Here is a 15,549-nt window from a genome sequence, read left to right as displayed (position 1 = left end):
GTCCCCTAGGCCTCCTAGACATAATCTAACGATTCCCTAGTCAAGTCCTAGCGATTCCAAAAGCTATTAGTACTGTACTTACCTGCTAGGAATTTCGCATTCCACTTTCAGAGTATATGGTTTTCCGTGCCCCTCGGGCATTTGTATATACTGTGCTAACTTAAGTATTTTTGTAAGAGTTTTGGTTTGTGCTTAGTACCCTGTCCTCATAAAGAGTACAGGGCTGTTGTGATCTTTAAATAAATAACTGTTTATTTTCATAACACTTGTGTGGTGTCCTTTCACTTGGTATTCAAGGGGTATATGTGTGGTAAACAGCTGGCTTAACGCGCCCTCTCGAGTCTTTAGCCTTAGACTGCTCGTATCCACGCTACTAGGATAGCTGGTCTATAAGGTTGACTTACAACCAATCATCAATAAGGGTTGCTGGACTGATACATAGTGTTCACTAGAATAGTGAGCACTGCATATCAGGCCACCTTCTCACACCGAGGACCAGCACCAAAGCATAATTAACAGCCAGTGTGCCAAGTAGATCTTGAAAGGCGGGGAGAAAGGACGGGATGGGTTGAGGTGGACGATATACCAGCACACAGGCTAGGTGAGGGGAGAAAGAGGTAGAACGGACCACTAAGTGGTCGATTCCTCCCATAGGGGGTGAGGGGAGAATCTGGAACTGAAAATCCGTACGGGCGATAAGGGCAACGCCTCCACCCATTTTCCCTACTGGGCGGTCGGCGCGGATAGAATAATATGTCGAAGGGAGGGCAGCCAGTAGAGACGGGAGGGAAGACTCACAAAACCACGTCTCGGTTAGGAATAAAAGATCGGGTTTATCCGTAGCTAAGAGTATGAATAGTTCCTGATGGTGTCTAATGGCTGACCTAGTGTTTAATAAAATAATAGATAATGGGGGAGAGAGAGTGTCAGGAGCGGGCGTTGACTGAAGTGCTAACGGAGAAACAGAAGGAAGGGGGCAGCCCTGTGGGCAGGCTTGGCAGGGAGAGAAACAGCCCATGTTGGTAATCCGGTGAGTAGTGCGGGGGTCGAGGGGCCAATGACCTTGTAAGTGAATGAGATCAGTTGAGGAGTAGCGAATGAAGTGGCCAGGGGAAGAAGCCCCTAGCCCCTGCCGGCCGCGGACGGGCGCAGACGGGCTTAACTCAGGCGCAACTCCGGCGCGCCTTCGTCGCGCCCGCTGCGCTGCCGCATATGGCCTATTTAAATAGGGAGTAGCGTGGGGGGAGTGGCTAAGATGTTGATTCGGCTGGGCAGCCCAAGCCAAGATGGCGCCCGCGTCCGCGGGAGCCCGCCACACAACGCTCGGCCCACGGCGATCCTCTGAGCCCCTAGAAGCAATCAAGTTAAGCAACCTGTCCACTTTGAATCACAGGTAGGTTAGAGAAAACACAATAAATTGTAAGATAAAAATTGTGGCTGCTCGCAATCAGCAGCACAATAAAGTTAGAATGGGGAAACTGTGTCAGCAGCTCATCGGCAGTCACGGGTGGGACCCTCTGCCACCGGGTCGTTCGCTATCACCCGCCGAGAGCCGGAATTGCTCCTAAATAGGGAGTAGCGTGGGGGGAGTGGCTAAGATGTAGATTCGGCTGGGCAGCCCAAGCCAAGATGGCGCCCGCGGGAGCCCACCACACAACGCTCGGCCCACGGCGATCCTCTGAGCCCCTAGAAGCAATCAAGTTAAGCAACCTGTCAACTTTGAATCACAGGTAGGTTAGAGAAAACACAATAAATTGTAAGATAAAAATTGCGGCTGCTCGCAATCAGCAGCACAATAAAGTTAAAATGGGGAAACTGTGTCAGCAGCTCATCGGCAGTCACGGGTGAGACCCTCTGCCACCGGCTCGTTCGCTATCACCCGCAGAGAGCCGGAATTGCTCCTAAATAGGGAGTAGCGTGGGGGGAGTGGCTAAGATGTATATTCGGCTGGGCAGCCCAAGCCAAGATGGCGCCTGCGTCCGCGGGAGCCCGCCACACAACGCTCGGCCCACGGCGATCCTCTGAGCCCCTAGAAGCAATCAAGATAGAACTTCCTGTTGAAGCAGAGTCAGATGGTCTGTAGACATTGGACGCTGCCTGGGAGATATGGTTGGTGGGGTTGCTGCAAGTTCTAGGCAGTAGCCATGTTGAATATTCTGTTTTACCCACTTGTCTGTTGTAATGGAGTTCCAGACACGCAGGAACCGTGTTAATCTGCCCCCTACAGGAGTGGAATGCTGTGGGAGGAGCAGAGGGAAGTCACTATTTTGTGGTGGAAGAAGATCGGTTGCTATTGTTACCGCGACCTCTTCCTTTGTTACAATTGCCTCTGTATCCTCCTCTAAAGTATCGCTTGTTAGAGGACGTCTGTGATTTGAAAGATGTTGTAGTGTCTGCTCCAGTTTGTTTGGAGCCTCCTCTGTAGAAGGAGCGACGAACGGAGCTTCTAGCTGGTGTGGACTGTAAAGCGCCCATAGACTTTGCAGTGTCCGTATCTTTCTTTATTTTTTCCAGGGCTGTGTCTACTTCTGGGACAAATAACTGGTTCTGGTTAAATGGTTGGTTTAAAATGGTGGTTTGCACTTCTTGTTTGAACCCTGAAATGCGTAACCACCTAGACCTGTCTTTGGGTCTATGTAGATTATCTTTTGTCGAGGATCTGGTCGAAAAAAGTCCTCCTTCTCTACAACCTTCTTGGGCGTCGATTTTTTCCGTACCAGGGGAGGTTGTCGTGGGGGAACAGCGTTTACAACACAACTTTTACCACACAGTACCTTTACCATGCAATTTTTACAACGCAAGTCATTACAATGACTTGCGCTGGGGGCGCTGTAGTCTAGGGAATAGTTTAATTTACTATCCAAAACCTTCCCTACTATCCACGGGGACTGGAGTTGGAATAGTAAATTAAACTATTCACTATCCAGCGCCCCTCAAAACAAGACGTTGTAACGACTTGGGTTGTAAAACCTGCGTGGAAAAGGCATGCGTTGTAAAAGCATGCGTAGTAACGACATACATCCGTTGTCGTGTGTCTTTAGCCTTGGGAGGTGTTATAACGTCCTGTGGCATAGTTTTCAGCTTCGTAGGCATGTTCGAGGATTTGGGCACCTCGGAATCAGGCTTTGTGTTCTTCGGCGCCGAAGATGTAGAAGTGGACGGCTTCAGAGCCGGTGCTTCTTTCGGTTTCGGTACGTCTTTATGTTTTGGTGCCGGTACTATTTTAGGCTTTGGTGCCGAAGGGTCTTTTGGCTTCGGTGCAGAGGCATCTTTATTTTTCAGTGCCGATGGAAGAGGCTTGCTTGGTGTCGAGGCACTAGAAGGCTTAGTTGGTGTCTTCAAAGCCGGGCTGGAAGGCGGGGCTTTCGAAGCAGGTATTCGGTCTCGACTGGGCGGAGTGCTGACCTTTGCCTTCAGTTTGGGCAGAATATGTGGTGCACGGGCATTAGTACTCACGTGCTGACCTAATGGAATGGAGCCATCTGAGTCGTCTGCCTCTGATACGATCTGGAGATCAGGTGAGTCTTCTTCGGGAACGAGGGGAACCTCTTAGTTGAAGAGGTCTTCCGGTGCTGGAGCTGATCTCATTTCTGTCGACGGGCCCTCGGATCCCGGATGGTTTTCTTCGATCGGAAGGATGTACAAGCTGTGCAGGTCGACTCGTCGTGTTCCGGTGATAGACGGAGGTTGCAGACCTAGTGATGGACGCTATGTGGAAACTTTGCTCGACATACCGGGCATCTTTTGAACGGAGTTCTTTCCATGTGGTGTAGGCCGCACGGCGTCGGTAGGCCCAACGGCCGTGTCGATGACCGGAATGGAACGGATGGCGTAGAAAGTATTGTAGTCTATGTCGAGGGTAGTTTTTAGAAGTTTGAGGAAGTTCTGCGCTTCGAAGTTGCGGAAAAGTATTTTTCTAGCCGGAGCGGAGAAACTTTAATCCGAACCCAGTGGCGGAAAAAAAACAATCTAAGGATGGAGCCGATGCCCATGCGCAGTATTGTCCAAGGGAGGAGTCACCTATCTCGTGCCTACAAAGACTTCTTCCAAGAAGACAACAACCTGAAATCATCAGAGCCCAACACCAGGTGGCGATCTAATGCATAGTGTACAATCTGCAGCTCATATGCCTCGAACATATTTTTCAAGTCTGAACCTCTTCATGTTTCGAAGTAGGCTTCCAAATATCCTCATGAGGCCGGAGTCAAGACAAGAAGTGAGCATGGTTGCTCCCTTTAACTTCAAGCTTGTGTTCCGATTGGCCCTCTTTTGATGGTGCAGGTTTTGTTTGACCCAAGGTGCAGTAAAAGTACTGCAATGATACAATTTACTGGTCAGACCCCATAACATCTTAACATTGTGTTTGTTCTCCAGGTTCATAAACCTGAAGGACTGGAAGTTTCCTTGCTGGTATTAATGTCGGTTTACAAAGTGAAGCACAGATGTAAAGCTCTCAACTCCACAGCAGCGTTATAAACCCACCTCGGAATCACAACGTTTATTGACAGCTCATCAACACTTTAAATTCTTACATGCTGAACAGCTTTTCTCTGTTGTGATCTTGAGGAGAGCTTATAATGATTAAAACAGATTATAAACCCAATGCTGATCCGAATGAATCAAATTTGTATGACAAAGCACAGAAGCATTAAGGCATATTATCCATCCCGAGTCATTCTCATATGAAGAGGAGTATGCAGGATTCGAAGATTGTCGACTCGATTGGGATTTCGATTTTTGTATCGGACAGGTGGTGGAAGTCATCAATGTTATCCAGTACAGCCCGTTCTTGTTGCAACCCATTGCTGGAAAAATAATCCTCTAATGTAGAGTCTGTGTGCTGATGCATTATAGGGTTTGATACGCGATCAGGGGTAATTTATGAAACAAAACTAAAATCTAGAAGTAAACTATTTGTAAAATTCATAACCAAACACCAGGTTGCAGTATAAAGCACCGCTGGCTATCAACAATACATTCTGCAAACAGATCTTGCTCTTCAACAGCACGGAACGGATGAAAAAACACAATAGCTGAGCAGAATAAAACGTTATCCATTTATAAAGTGTGCGACTGATTTATTCTGAAGTAGTAGTGATAAGTACAATACGTGTAAACTTCCAGGGGAGACGTTTAGAGGTGGATCTGAAGCATTAGATGGTTAGTTTACTGGAGGAAGGTGTGTGTAAACTTTCAAGAAACTCAACAACTGGATATTTAAATAAAGTTCCAAACACATTGCTCTAGCCTATGCAGTTAACACTGACAAGAGACAGGTATATGATAAACTGCCTACAAGACCATATTACCAGCCGTGATAGTATGAACAAATATGCTTTAGATGTGTATTCGCTTGTTGTGGGTCTTAATGCATCGGCTTAAGTTTTTTCCTCAAAAGAGGTTATGTTATGTTAATTTCGATTTATATAGCGCCAAATCACCGACAGGTCTCTTAGCGCTTGCTTTGGGAACCCGTCCTGGCTTTCCCTGCGAGATAGCCCCTACTGGGCATCCCCAAGGTGAAGACCAGGCATCCCATCGCGGTGGGGCCACAGTGGAGATTAAGCAAGCTATTGTCCAGAGTTGCAGAGTGTGAACTGTTATTTCCTTTCCAAACTATTACACCTGCAGTCATGCAATCCTTTCAAAATGGCATGAGAGCTGTGGCAGGTTGGATGGCCCAGAACTTCCTCCAGTGCAACGTGACTAAAACCGAAGTCATGTTGTTTGGAGGGGCCACCCTGCTCTGGTCTCCGGATTGGTGGCCACTTGAGCTAGGACCTGTTCCTGCGCCTAAACAAACCATCAAAAATCTTGGAGTACGCCTGGACCAAAAACTGATTCTAAATGACCATGTCAGTCAAGTCACGGGAATATGTTTCCGAATAATTGGTCTCTTACGGCGCATTTTCCCTTTCCTGCCAGACATCCACAGGAAAACGCTGGTACAGGCACTAGTACTCGGGCGGGTAGACTATTGTAATGGTCTACTCATTTCTGCCAATCAAGAGCAACTATGCAGACTGCAGGTGGTACAGAACACCGCTGCCAGACTCATCTTGAATGCCCCCCCCCCGTACCCCGTCACGCCCTCTCCTTTTTCACCTTCACTGGCTTCCTGTGCAACAAAGGGTCAATTTTAAACTTTGCATAAATGGATTCATGGGTCCGGTCCCAAATACTTAAAAGACATTTTTGTCCCCTACTCTCCTGGACGCACTTTACGCTCCAGCAACACCATGTTGTTGCATGTACCTAAAGTCACCAGAGCGAGACAGGGTGGCCGAGCACCCTCTCTCAAAGGCCCCCTGCTATGGAACTCTCTCCCACCTCATCTGAGACACATCTCTAATCTACTTTCTTTCAGGAAAGAATTAAAAACATACCTATTTACCCAAGACTAACCTACCATGCTCCTACACTGCCACTCCCCTCAATAAGTAATTCTACTCAAGCGGAAGCTACGCGCGGAGATACCTCTTCGGGGCTGATTCAGGCGCGCTACAAGCATATAAATAAATAAAATAAATAAACCCATGTTTCGAGTAGGCACTGAGGCGAGAATTATCAAGTCCGTGGACATTTTGAGCTTGAGACCCTGCCGCGTCGGGAATTGAACCCTGGTCTGACCTTTGCATCAGGGTCTGCCTCCTCTAACCAGTGAGCCACACTTCTCCACAAAGATCTTGCTCTGTGTCAGGGGTCGGCCTCTGCACAGTACAGAATCCTAGACTGTTTACTGACTCACTGTTATGTTTGCTTCCTGGTTATGGGTAGGCTTCTGTGACATTATGGATAGACCTCACCTTACAATGTGTTGTGAGCTGTTGTGGTTCTTCGCTTCCTACCTCTGCACACCATTTCTAGTTTTCCCTTGATTCCTACTGCAGGTACACAAACCACCTATCGTGCCTGCAATGGTGTTCAGGGATGGATGGGGCTTTCAGTGTGTCTGCTCATCAGAAACCATGACGGATCGCCAGACTTATTTTGATGAGCATGACAAGTATATTCGGAGATGCTTGAATAAAGTTCTCTGACCAATGAGTCAGGAAGATCTTGCGTGGCCTGGAATCTGTTGCAACATCTCTTTGTGAAACAGATGGAAGGGGAAAGCCTCATTGTATGTAAAGTATCTCATGATGTGCCCTCAATGAGTGTGTAGACTACTCCCCCACCAGGTTTCACCCAGGTTAAGCTCATTTAGAAAGGTTGAGATCAAATCTTGTCTGCATCCTCCTCTGCTTCAAGAGAAAATTTCATAATGTTCTGCCTACTGAACACTACGCATTGAGTCTGTGAAAGGTCAGGAGGTCAAGCGTCATCGCCTTAGTGTCCAATGGTTTTGCTGATGAGCATCTTTCAATGTCGGGAAAGGTTTAGCAACTAAAATCAAATGTGTGTTATGGAACATCAAAGGAAATGAAGCTCAAATCTTCAGACGGTAGTTGATTCCTCAGGTAAACCCCTTCTCAACTCTCAGAATCAGACCTGCGGTAACATAAACTCAAAGTGTTAACCCCTTATAAAAATAAACGGATGATCATTGGGTTCAACCAAGACCTGCGGATCTAAGGCAGCAAAGTAATGGTAGAGTGAGGGGCGGTGATTACCTTCAGCAGGCAGCCGATGGGCATACTCCAGGGGCAGCGTGATCAGGGCATAATCCTGGAGAGCAGCCAGCCAAAGACTGCTGAGAACTGGAAGCTCGGCCTGCACTAGACTCAGCAGCCCATCTGTAACAGAAGTAAGTTGCTCTTGGCCCTCGGAGCTCTCAAAAGACTTCTGTTTGCAGCTCTGTTTCTTCTGTCTTTCCACAGTAACTATGTAAACCTGAAAGGACAGGAAACGGAACAGGTCAAGTGCCATCTTGCTACAATCCATACATTCTAGAAACACACCACATTTACTGGAATGAAAGTGCCTAGGAGTTCGCACAACACATCAGCAAAGGAGATCATTAACTACCACTTGGACGAGTCAGCAGAAATCCCAGCGACTGCACCAGACCCTTCACACTAAGAGTGTACAAGATTCCACAGACCCTTTGCCCTAGGAAGTCAAGCGTTGCAAACGACCCTTCGGCGTGGGCACCAACTCCATCTTAGACGGCTTTTCATACAGTGGGTGAGTGAACAGAGCCACATGCCTTTGGAGAGGAGGGTGGGCTCATGTGAATCTACAGCACTACATGCTACAAACAGATACTTACAGTGTAACATTTTACATTCAATGCATGTGTTGCTGTAAATGAACATGCTCTGCATAGACTGTAAAGCAGTTCCCTCCACAAGCAGTTGATAGCGTACGAATGAGGCAGAAGTATGAAATAAAATCCTTAGGACTGTCTGGCCAACTATAGCCTGCTGGCGGGTGTGATAAAGTGGCATCTTTCTTGCATTGGTATGCCCCCACTTTTTGCTGAACTGCTGGAGTGTGTTGACCGAGTGTGGCCTGGGCTCCTGCCAGATGGGTGGCTGATGTATGCCAGGGCAGTGGGTTTGAGGGCATGGCACACAGGGATGAGTGCCATGTCGTTCTGCAGCCCGCACTCAGCATGCAAAGGCAGTGTGTGGGTGTCATGGTGAAGGGCCCCTAAGGGTGGCACAATAAGTGCTGCAGCCCTTAGGGGTCTTCTCTGGTCACAATGCCCTGGGTACCTAGGGTACCATTTACTAATTTACTAGGGGCTGACATGTGGCCAGAGATGCCAATTGGGTTTAGGCTTTGGTACAGTTTTAGGGAAGGAACACATGCCATGGGTACCTGATATGCAGGGACCCAGGGCACACCAAGGAAAAGTGCATCAGGTATCAGGCAAAAAGTGGGTGGGGGGTTGTGGGGGAGTACTGCAACAGAAACTCACTTTCTCACAGGCCCCATGTGAAACTCCCCCAAAAGGCCAGATCAGGCACCCAGACCCCAGGCGCTGTCAGTCTAGCAATGTGGCACATGAGGTCTTAGAATTCTGTGGCATACATCTACCACAGGAATGCACAGATATTCTGCAAATCTCGCAGGATACTAGTCAGGCCTGCTATGCTGCAAAATGGAAGTGGTTCGTTCACAATTATTATTATTATTATGCTGTTATGTTACGCGCTCAATTACTGCCGGAGTATCCTGGCGCGAAGATAAAAAAGAAGGAACAGAATAAAAAGGAAACTATGAAGAAGACACCTAAAAAGCCAACCTAAACAGATGTGTTTTCAGCGCTTTTTTAAATGAACCAAAGTTCGGGGTAGCTCGCAGGAATAAGGGAAGGACATTCCAGGCAGAGGCAGCCTTCACCGCAACCGACTGCCCTCCCAGTCGGGAACGCCTGAACCGTGGGACCTGCAGCAGGTGTTGCGATGCAGAACGCAGGGGTCTGTTGGGAGAGCAGCGACTAAATCGTTTCATCAAATATGCAGGAGCATGTCCATTTATGGCTTTATGAGCCAGTGTAAGAATTTTAAAAATAATCTGTTGTGGCACTGGCAACCAGTGCAGTCTCTGCAAATGGTTCCTTACACTCACCCGACTGGGAATATTGCATAGAAGTCTGGCGGTAGCATTTTGGATTACTTGGAGACTCCCCACCAGATAGGCCGGGGAGCCGCTCAGCAAGGCATTGGCATAGTCGAGACACGAGAGAATTAAAGCTCTCGCTACTGACTCTCTTGCTGAGGAAGGAAGATAAGGAAAAAACTTCCGAAGCGCTTTAAGGGTCCCAAAGCAGCCCCCCGTCAGTTTCTTAATGTGCGCATCGAACCGGAGGTCTTCTCTGAACCAGACCCCCAAGTTCTTAGCGGAGGTGTTAACTGAACAGGGCATCAGAAAGCCAGCCGGCCAAAGTACTTCTCTAAAACTAGGGAGAAAATGACCATAAAATTGAATCTCCAGTCACCTGAATCCTCTTAAGGCTAGTATCCAGGACACCATTTGTTATATTCTCCATTTACAAAAGTCAGTCCTTAAGTACACACATGCATCTAGCTGCAAAGGCCGCATACATGTAAACCATGGAACACTCATCGCTTTCTCACATCCCAGTAATTAAAGCCTTTATGGAGGGCCTCTAGAGGATGAATGGAACCTCAGCGTGTCCTTACCTCCCCCTTGAGTGCCCTCTTTGAGCCCTTGCATTCTTGCCTCTTGCAAATCTTCTTGTGGAAAGGAGCTCTCCTTGTAGCCATAACATCTCTCAGATGCATTTTTGATTTGCAGATGCTTACTCTTCAAGAACCCTTCACTCAGGTCCATGGGGACATGGCTGGTCTCTGAACCAACTCAGAATTCCTCCCCAGAGTAGTTTGCCCCATCTACCTCAACCATACTATAGAGCTGTCAGTCTTTTTCCCTCAGACAGACTCTGTAGTGGGGAGAACCCATCATACCTTTGATGTTAAACACACTCTCGCGTATTACATTGACAAGACTAAGCCTGTCCTCTGTTTGTAGCCTTTGCAAAACCTCACAAAGTTCTGATCATTTTCAAAGCCGGTATTGCTAGATGGATAGTCAAGTGCATCCAAACCTCCAACCATAAGCTTTAAAAAGTCCTCCTTGTTACCTGCAGGGTGCACTCTGCATGCGAGAAAGGAGCAACCATGTCCTTCATTGGTAATATTTTTCTAGCTGACATATGTACGGCAGCCATTAGATCAGCCAGACATACATTAACCAAGCACTGTTGTGTGGCTATCTAAGCCCGCTGTGAGAAAGTGGCTCTATATATACTGGACCAAAGTAAGGTACAAGGTGTATAGAGACCACCAACCCCAGAGGTATTGCAGAGGTTAAAGTCAGGGCTGACCTTACTCTCAAAAGTGGTAGCTTGGTCAAGTAGTAAGGCAGTACCAGAGAGCAGTGCAAAGCATTTGTTGTACACACTAAGTCAGCAAATGGTTTCACACACTCAAGGACTGAACTCCAGGCCAATTGTTTTTATATCAACAGATATAGTTGTTTTATTTTTAGAACCAACAAGTGTCAAAATATACTTTTCTCAATATGAGAACTCTCATGTAATTACTTAGCAAAAAAGCAATAAAGTTTGTGAGCACAATAGATACAGGGGTTGCAGTGAGCAACACAATTCTAAACACACTATAGCATTGAGCTCAATGGTTTTTCATCATATAAGCACAGTTGATTACTATATAGATTACTTTAGTAGTTCCAGGACTGGATCCCAGATTCAGTCCTATGGTCTAAACTGAAACTAATATAGTGAAAAAGTTTTAGTTTTCATGACTAGAAAGCGGTTTTAAAAGTTCACACTTAGAAACTTTTCAATGAAAATCTGGCAATGTTATCCAATAGGAGAAAATTCAGGTTGCATGTAAAGTACGATCTCGTTACTTTTGTAATCCTGTACTGGGCTCCTATGTCCAGCACTGGGGTCTAAACTTAAAACACAGGTAGGTAATTGCGTTTCAGTATTTTGTATGTTTTTTAAAGAATATTTCAAGTTTTCAAAAGTAGAAGAAATTTCATAGAAAAGCAGACAATGGATTCATATGGAGAAAATACAGATTACTAGTAAAACCGGTAAGGATTACTTTGCGGTTCAGTACTGGACTACAAGGTACAGTACTGGCGCTCCCCTGATCACAGGTGAGTACTACGGAATTCGGGTGATTTTATATGAATATTTTTAGTTTCCAAAACTTCACACTTAGAAGATTTTTCGAGTCAAACCAGTCAATGTTATCCAATGGCAGGTGAGTAAGTTACCGTTTTCCAGGTAAGTACTTGGCTGGTGAAGTTAGGGTTCTGGGCATAGACTCAGGGGTCCCCCAGGGTCAGGTAGGTACAGTTGGTTCACCCTCAGCGGCAAAGGGGCGGCCGGGTGCAGAGGTAGTCAGGCCCAATGATATCCAATGAGGGAAAGGGGTCCTGCGGTTGGTGGCTGCTGGCTAGCAGGCCACGCAGCTGTAGGAGCGGGGCTCTTGGTCACTTGCTCAGGGCAAAGGGGGAAGTAGGATAGGACAAAGGTGGTACAGCCAGCGGCACTCGGGCGGCTGGGTGCAGGGTGCTTTTGAGCCGTCGGGCGCTCAATGTTATCCAACGGGAAAGGTCAAAAAGGAACAAAGGCTGCAGGCTCGGGGACGGAGACTCTCCAGGGACGACCAAAACTTCGAGAAGTAAGATGGGATCTTGGAGCACAGGTAGGTACCCCAAAAGGAGGCATAGGGGGCTGTAGGTCGCCAGGTGCAGGGGTGTCTTTGGGTGTCAGAAAAGCTTACCCTCAGCTGGTCGCGGTTGGGGTGGCCCCTGGTTCTGAGTCTGCAGGAGTCATCTGGTTCGTAGAGGAGGGTCTTTTGGGCACTGGACTACGGGTCCCAGTCGCCGGGGGGATGTCCTTGTGGTCTTGGTTCGCTTGGACACGGCCCGGGCTCGGCGGGTGCAGAGTGGGCTGGTCCGGAGCTTCCTGGTTGGCATCAGGGGGGAGTTGTTGCAGCAGAGCCTCTGCTGATGGGAGTCCCAATCTTTAGGAGGATGTTGGAAATCGAGGCAGCATCTGTGAGGCCTGCACAAATAACATGACTACCTTTGTCCTTCACTAGGAACCAAACACCCAATTGTTGCGCCTGACTCTCAGAGGGTTGGGTTGCAGAGCAGTCTGAGGCTTACTCAAGGGAGGTGGTGTGGGCTTTTAACCACCATTTGCAGGTGTGGAAAAATAACACTCAATAATTAATTGTCCAGTCTGTACTTTGCTTGATAAAATTTAGAGTACATTTATTAAACACAAACACTACTCGATACTATGCACCAATTTACAAATATACAAAGCTGTTGGAATGACTTTGTGACATTGCAGAACATCTCCACCCCTCCCGTGGGGGGTGGGGTCTAGTACCACCACTCCCATGTTTGCACATCATCTTGCCCCAATGCAGTGAACTGGACTTAACCTGAAGCGAGGGCCCTGCGCACCGGCACCCTCCCAGTGGCGACCCCCCCCCCCCCCCCCCATTAGCTCAACGAGCATTAAACAGGGGTACACCTGCCTTGGTGACACATGACCCTGACTGAGCATCTCCTACTGACCCTAAAGTATGCACCTCTTCATCCTAAGGGCTAACAGTCTGGTGTCTTCACCTAAGCTCAGCAGCAAGAATACATGTTTACGCACACTAGAATGACAGTACTCGGGGCGTGGCTTGGATGCCGAGGAGGTAGGCAGCGTGAGCTCGGAGCTCCGTGCCCGATCCCGGAAAATATCCTGAAAATTCATTCGAACCCCGAGATAAAGGACATTATCCGGTACTAGACGGTACTGCGGAGGGTCCGGGACCCGCGGAAGACGACACCGAGCCTTCCCGCAGCAGTAACTTAACTTCGAAAGCTGAACTCAGCCGAGAAGTCGCGGACCCCAAAATGGCGGCGATGGCATGAGATCGCTTGTGACGGAGACATCTGCCCGGAGACCCACTGAAGGCCGCTCCCGGACACGCTAGAGGTGCTGGTGGCCGCGTCGCGCCTCTCCCCAGGTGTTGGTAGAACTTTGGGCGCGCCCTTGGGCGGTGGTTGAGGACCGTCTCCTGATTGGGGCGACAACGGTGCGACAGTGACTCGGAGACGAGAACCCCGGATCTCAGGCGCAGCTGGCGCTGGCCGAGCCACGACCGCTCGGTGCTTCCTGCCTCTTGGTGACATTTCTGGACCTGAGAACCCGGCCGGAGGACGGTGCCCGGCGACGCTCGGAGGGCGACCAGGAACATATTTGAGGACCACCGCCCATCCCGGCCCAGATGGGGAAACCGAAGGGGAAGGGGGATGGCGCGACCGACACTGAGGCGGCGGAAGGAGCAGAGAGAGACCAGGCGGCGTTACAGCGGATGCAGGATCGCATCCTGGAAGCCATCGCCACCACAAAGGATGCCCTACAGCAAGATATAGCTCAGGTGGCAACGGGCTTGGGCCTCCTGAAGGCCGACCACGACAAACTTAAGGACAGGGTGAAATCCGTGGAGACCACGGTTAAGGACTTAGCCCCGGCCCAGGCAACGGTGAAGGCCCAGATGGCCGACGTGATGGACCGTCTGAAGGTACTGGAAAGGAGGGCCGAGGATGCAGAAAATAGGAACAGGCGCAACAACGTACGCCTAGTGGGCCTGCCGGAGAAAATTGAAGGCGACGACATGGTGGGCTACTTGGATAACTGGCTACGGACGGAGGTGGCACCTGAAGGCCTGTCCCCCTTCTTCTCCCTGGAGCGGGCACATAGAGTTCCGGCGCGTCCGCCAGCCTTGGGCCTTCCTCCTCGCCCGGTGGTGTTCAAGTTGCTCCATTACCGGGACAGAGACTGGCTTTTACAGAGGGCGAGAGAGGCAGGGCCCTTTCAAGTGGAAAACAACAGAGTCACCATGTTCCCGGACTACACGTTTGAGACTCAGCGACTTCGGGCAAACTTCTTGTCCCTCAAGCGCGAGCTCCGCCAGGAAGGCATCAAGTACTCCCTGTTGTTTCCAGCCAAGCTAAGAGTGGTGGTGGACGAAAAGTCTTTATTCTTTACGACTTCCGCGGATGCATGGGACTGGTGGGATACTTATAAGGCAGGAACGGACGGTGCTAAGGCTAGGGAGGAAGAGGCCAAGATGGAAAAGCCGATCAGACAGTCCCAACGGATCAGAAAGAATCGCAAGAGGACCGGGAAACCCTCGATATCGCAGACGGAGGCGGAGAGGCAGGCGGCCCTACAGGCGGTGGTGGACCTATCTAGAGCCGCCAGGACTCAGTCTGGGAAGGGCACGGATTCGGAGGCCCCGGGAACGGGCTCAGAGACAGGACAATCGGAATTTGGTGGAGCCCGGGGCCCTATTGTGACGCCGCAGACCTCGGGAGAGATACTGGAGGCGTGTTGAACTGGTCTGGCGGAATGGACTCGTTGGTTGGACACCGGGGCGATGGACCCGCAGCAGTGGAAAGACATTGATTGAGGTTTTGGGGATCTGTAATGTGGGGATTGTGGGGTGGAGCGCGCGGGGCTGATTTGTTGGAGGTTTTATAGCATTGAGCCGCGCCTTACTGGCCCCTAAGGTCATCGCAGTGGGGACTGCGAATATTACCACCTTTCCTTGAGGGGTGATCGGGAGTGTTGGTTTGGATGGGGGTACTTCCAGTTGTGGGGGGGCCTGTCCTGGGGGGGTGGGAGTTGCGAGCAGTTGGGGTTGCTCAAGGGGTTGTAGTTGTTGGAGAGGTTTGGATTCCTGTTTGGAGAGGGTGGGGGGGAGGGCCCGTGGTCGCGGGACTTAGGCGAACACTGTTCTTTGTTGTATGGTCCGGTTGTGTAGGGGGGAATGGCTAATACTGGAGCGTTGAAATGTGTGACCTGGAATGTGCGGGGCTTGCAGTCCATGACGCGCAGACATAAGGTTCAGGCGTACCTCAAGCGTAGGGGGGTTCACATAGCGTTCCTGCAGGAGACGCACCTAAATAAGCAGGAAGGGGCGGCTCTACAAAGGCGCTGGAGGGGGCAGTTATTCTACACGACATTTTCAGCATTTGCGAGGGGGACATTGATTTGGATACGGGCGGGGGTCCCCTTCCAAGTCT

General features: G+C 49.4%; 1 protein-coding gene across 4 annotated transcripts in view; it reads right to left on the bottom strand.

Annotated features, from left to right (window-relative positions):
* Positions 1-15,549, bottom strand: part of HEATR5A (HEAT repeat containing 5A) — a 502,340-nt gene that overhangs the window by 163,640 nt on the left and 323,151 nt on the right. For all 4 annotated transcript variants that reach the window (XM_086936964.1, XM_086936962.1, XM_086936966.1 and 1 more), the window contains one exon: positions 7,614-7,833. In XM_086936964.1, the coding sequence (XP_086793090.1) occupies positions 7,614-7,833 (220 nt within the window). The remainder of the gene's footprint in view (positions 1-7,613; positions 7,834-15,549) is intronic.

Source organism: Lissotriton vulgaris, chromosome 9 (assembly GCF_964263255.1).
Source record: "Lissotriton vulgaris chromosome 9, aLisVul1.2, whole genome shotgun sequence".
NCBI lineage: Eukaryota > Metazoa > Chordata > Amphibia > Caudata > Salamandridae > Lissotriton > Lissotriton vulgaris.
Note: the sequence above shows the minus strand (reverse complement) of the source record. Positions and strands in the feature narration are given on the sequence as shown.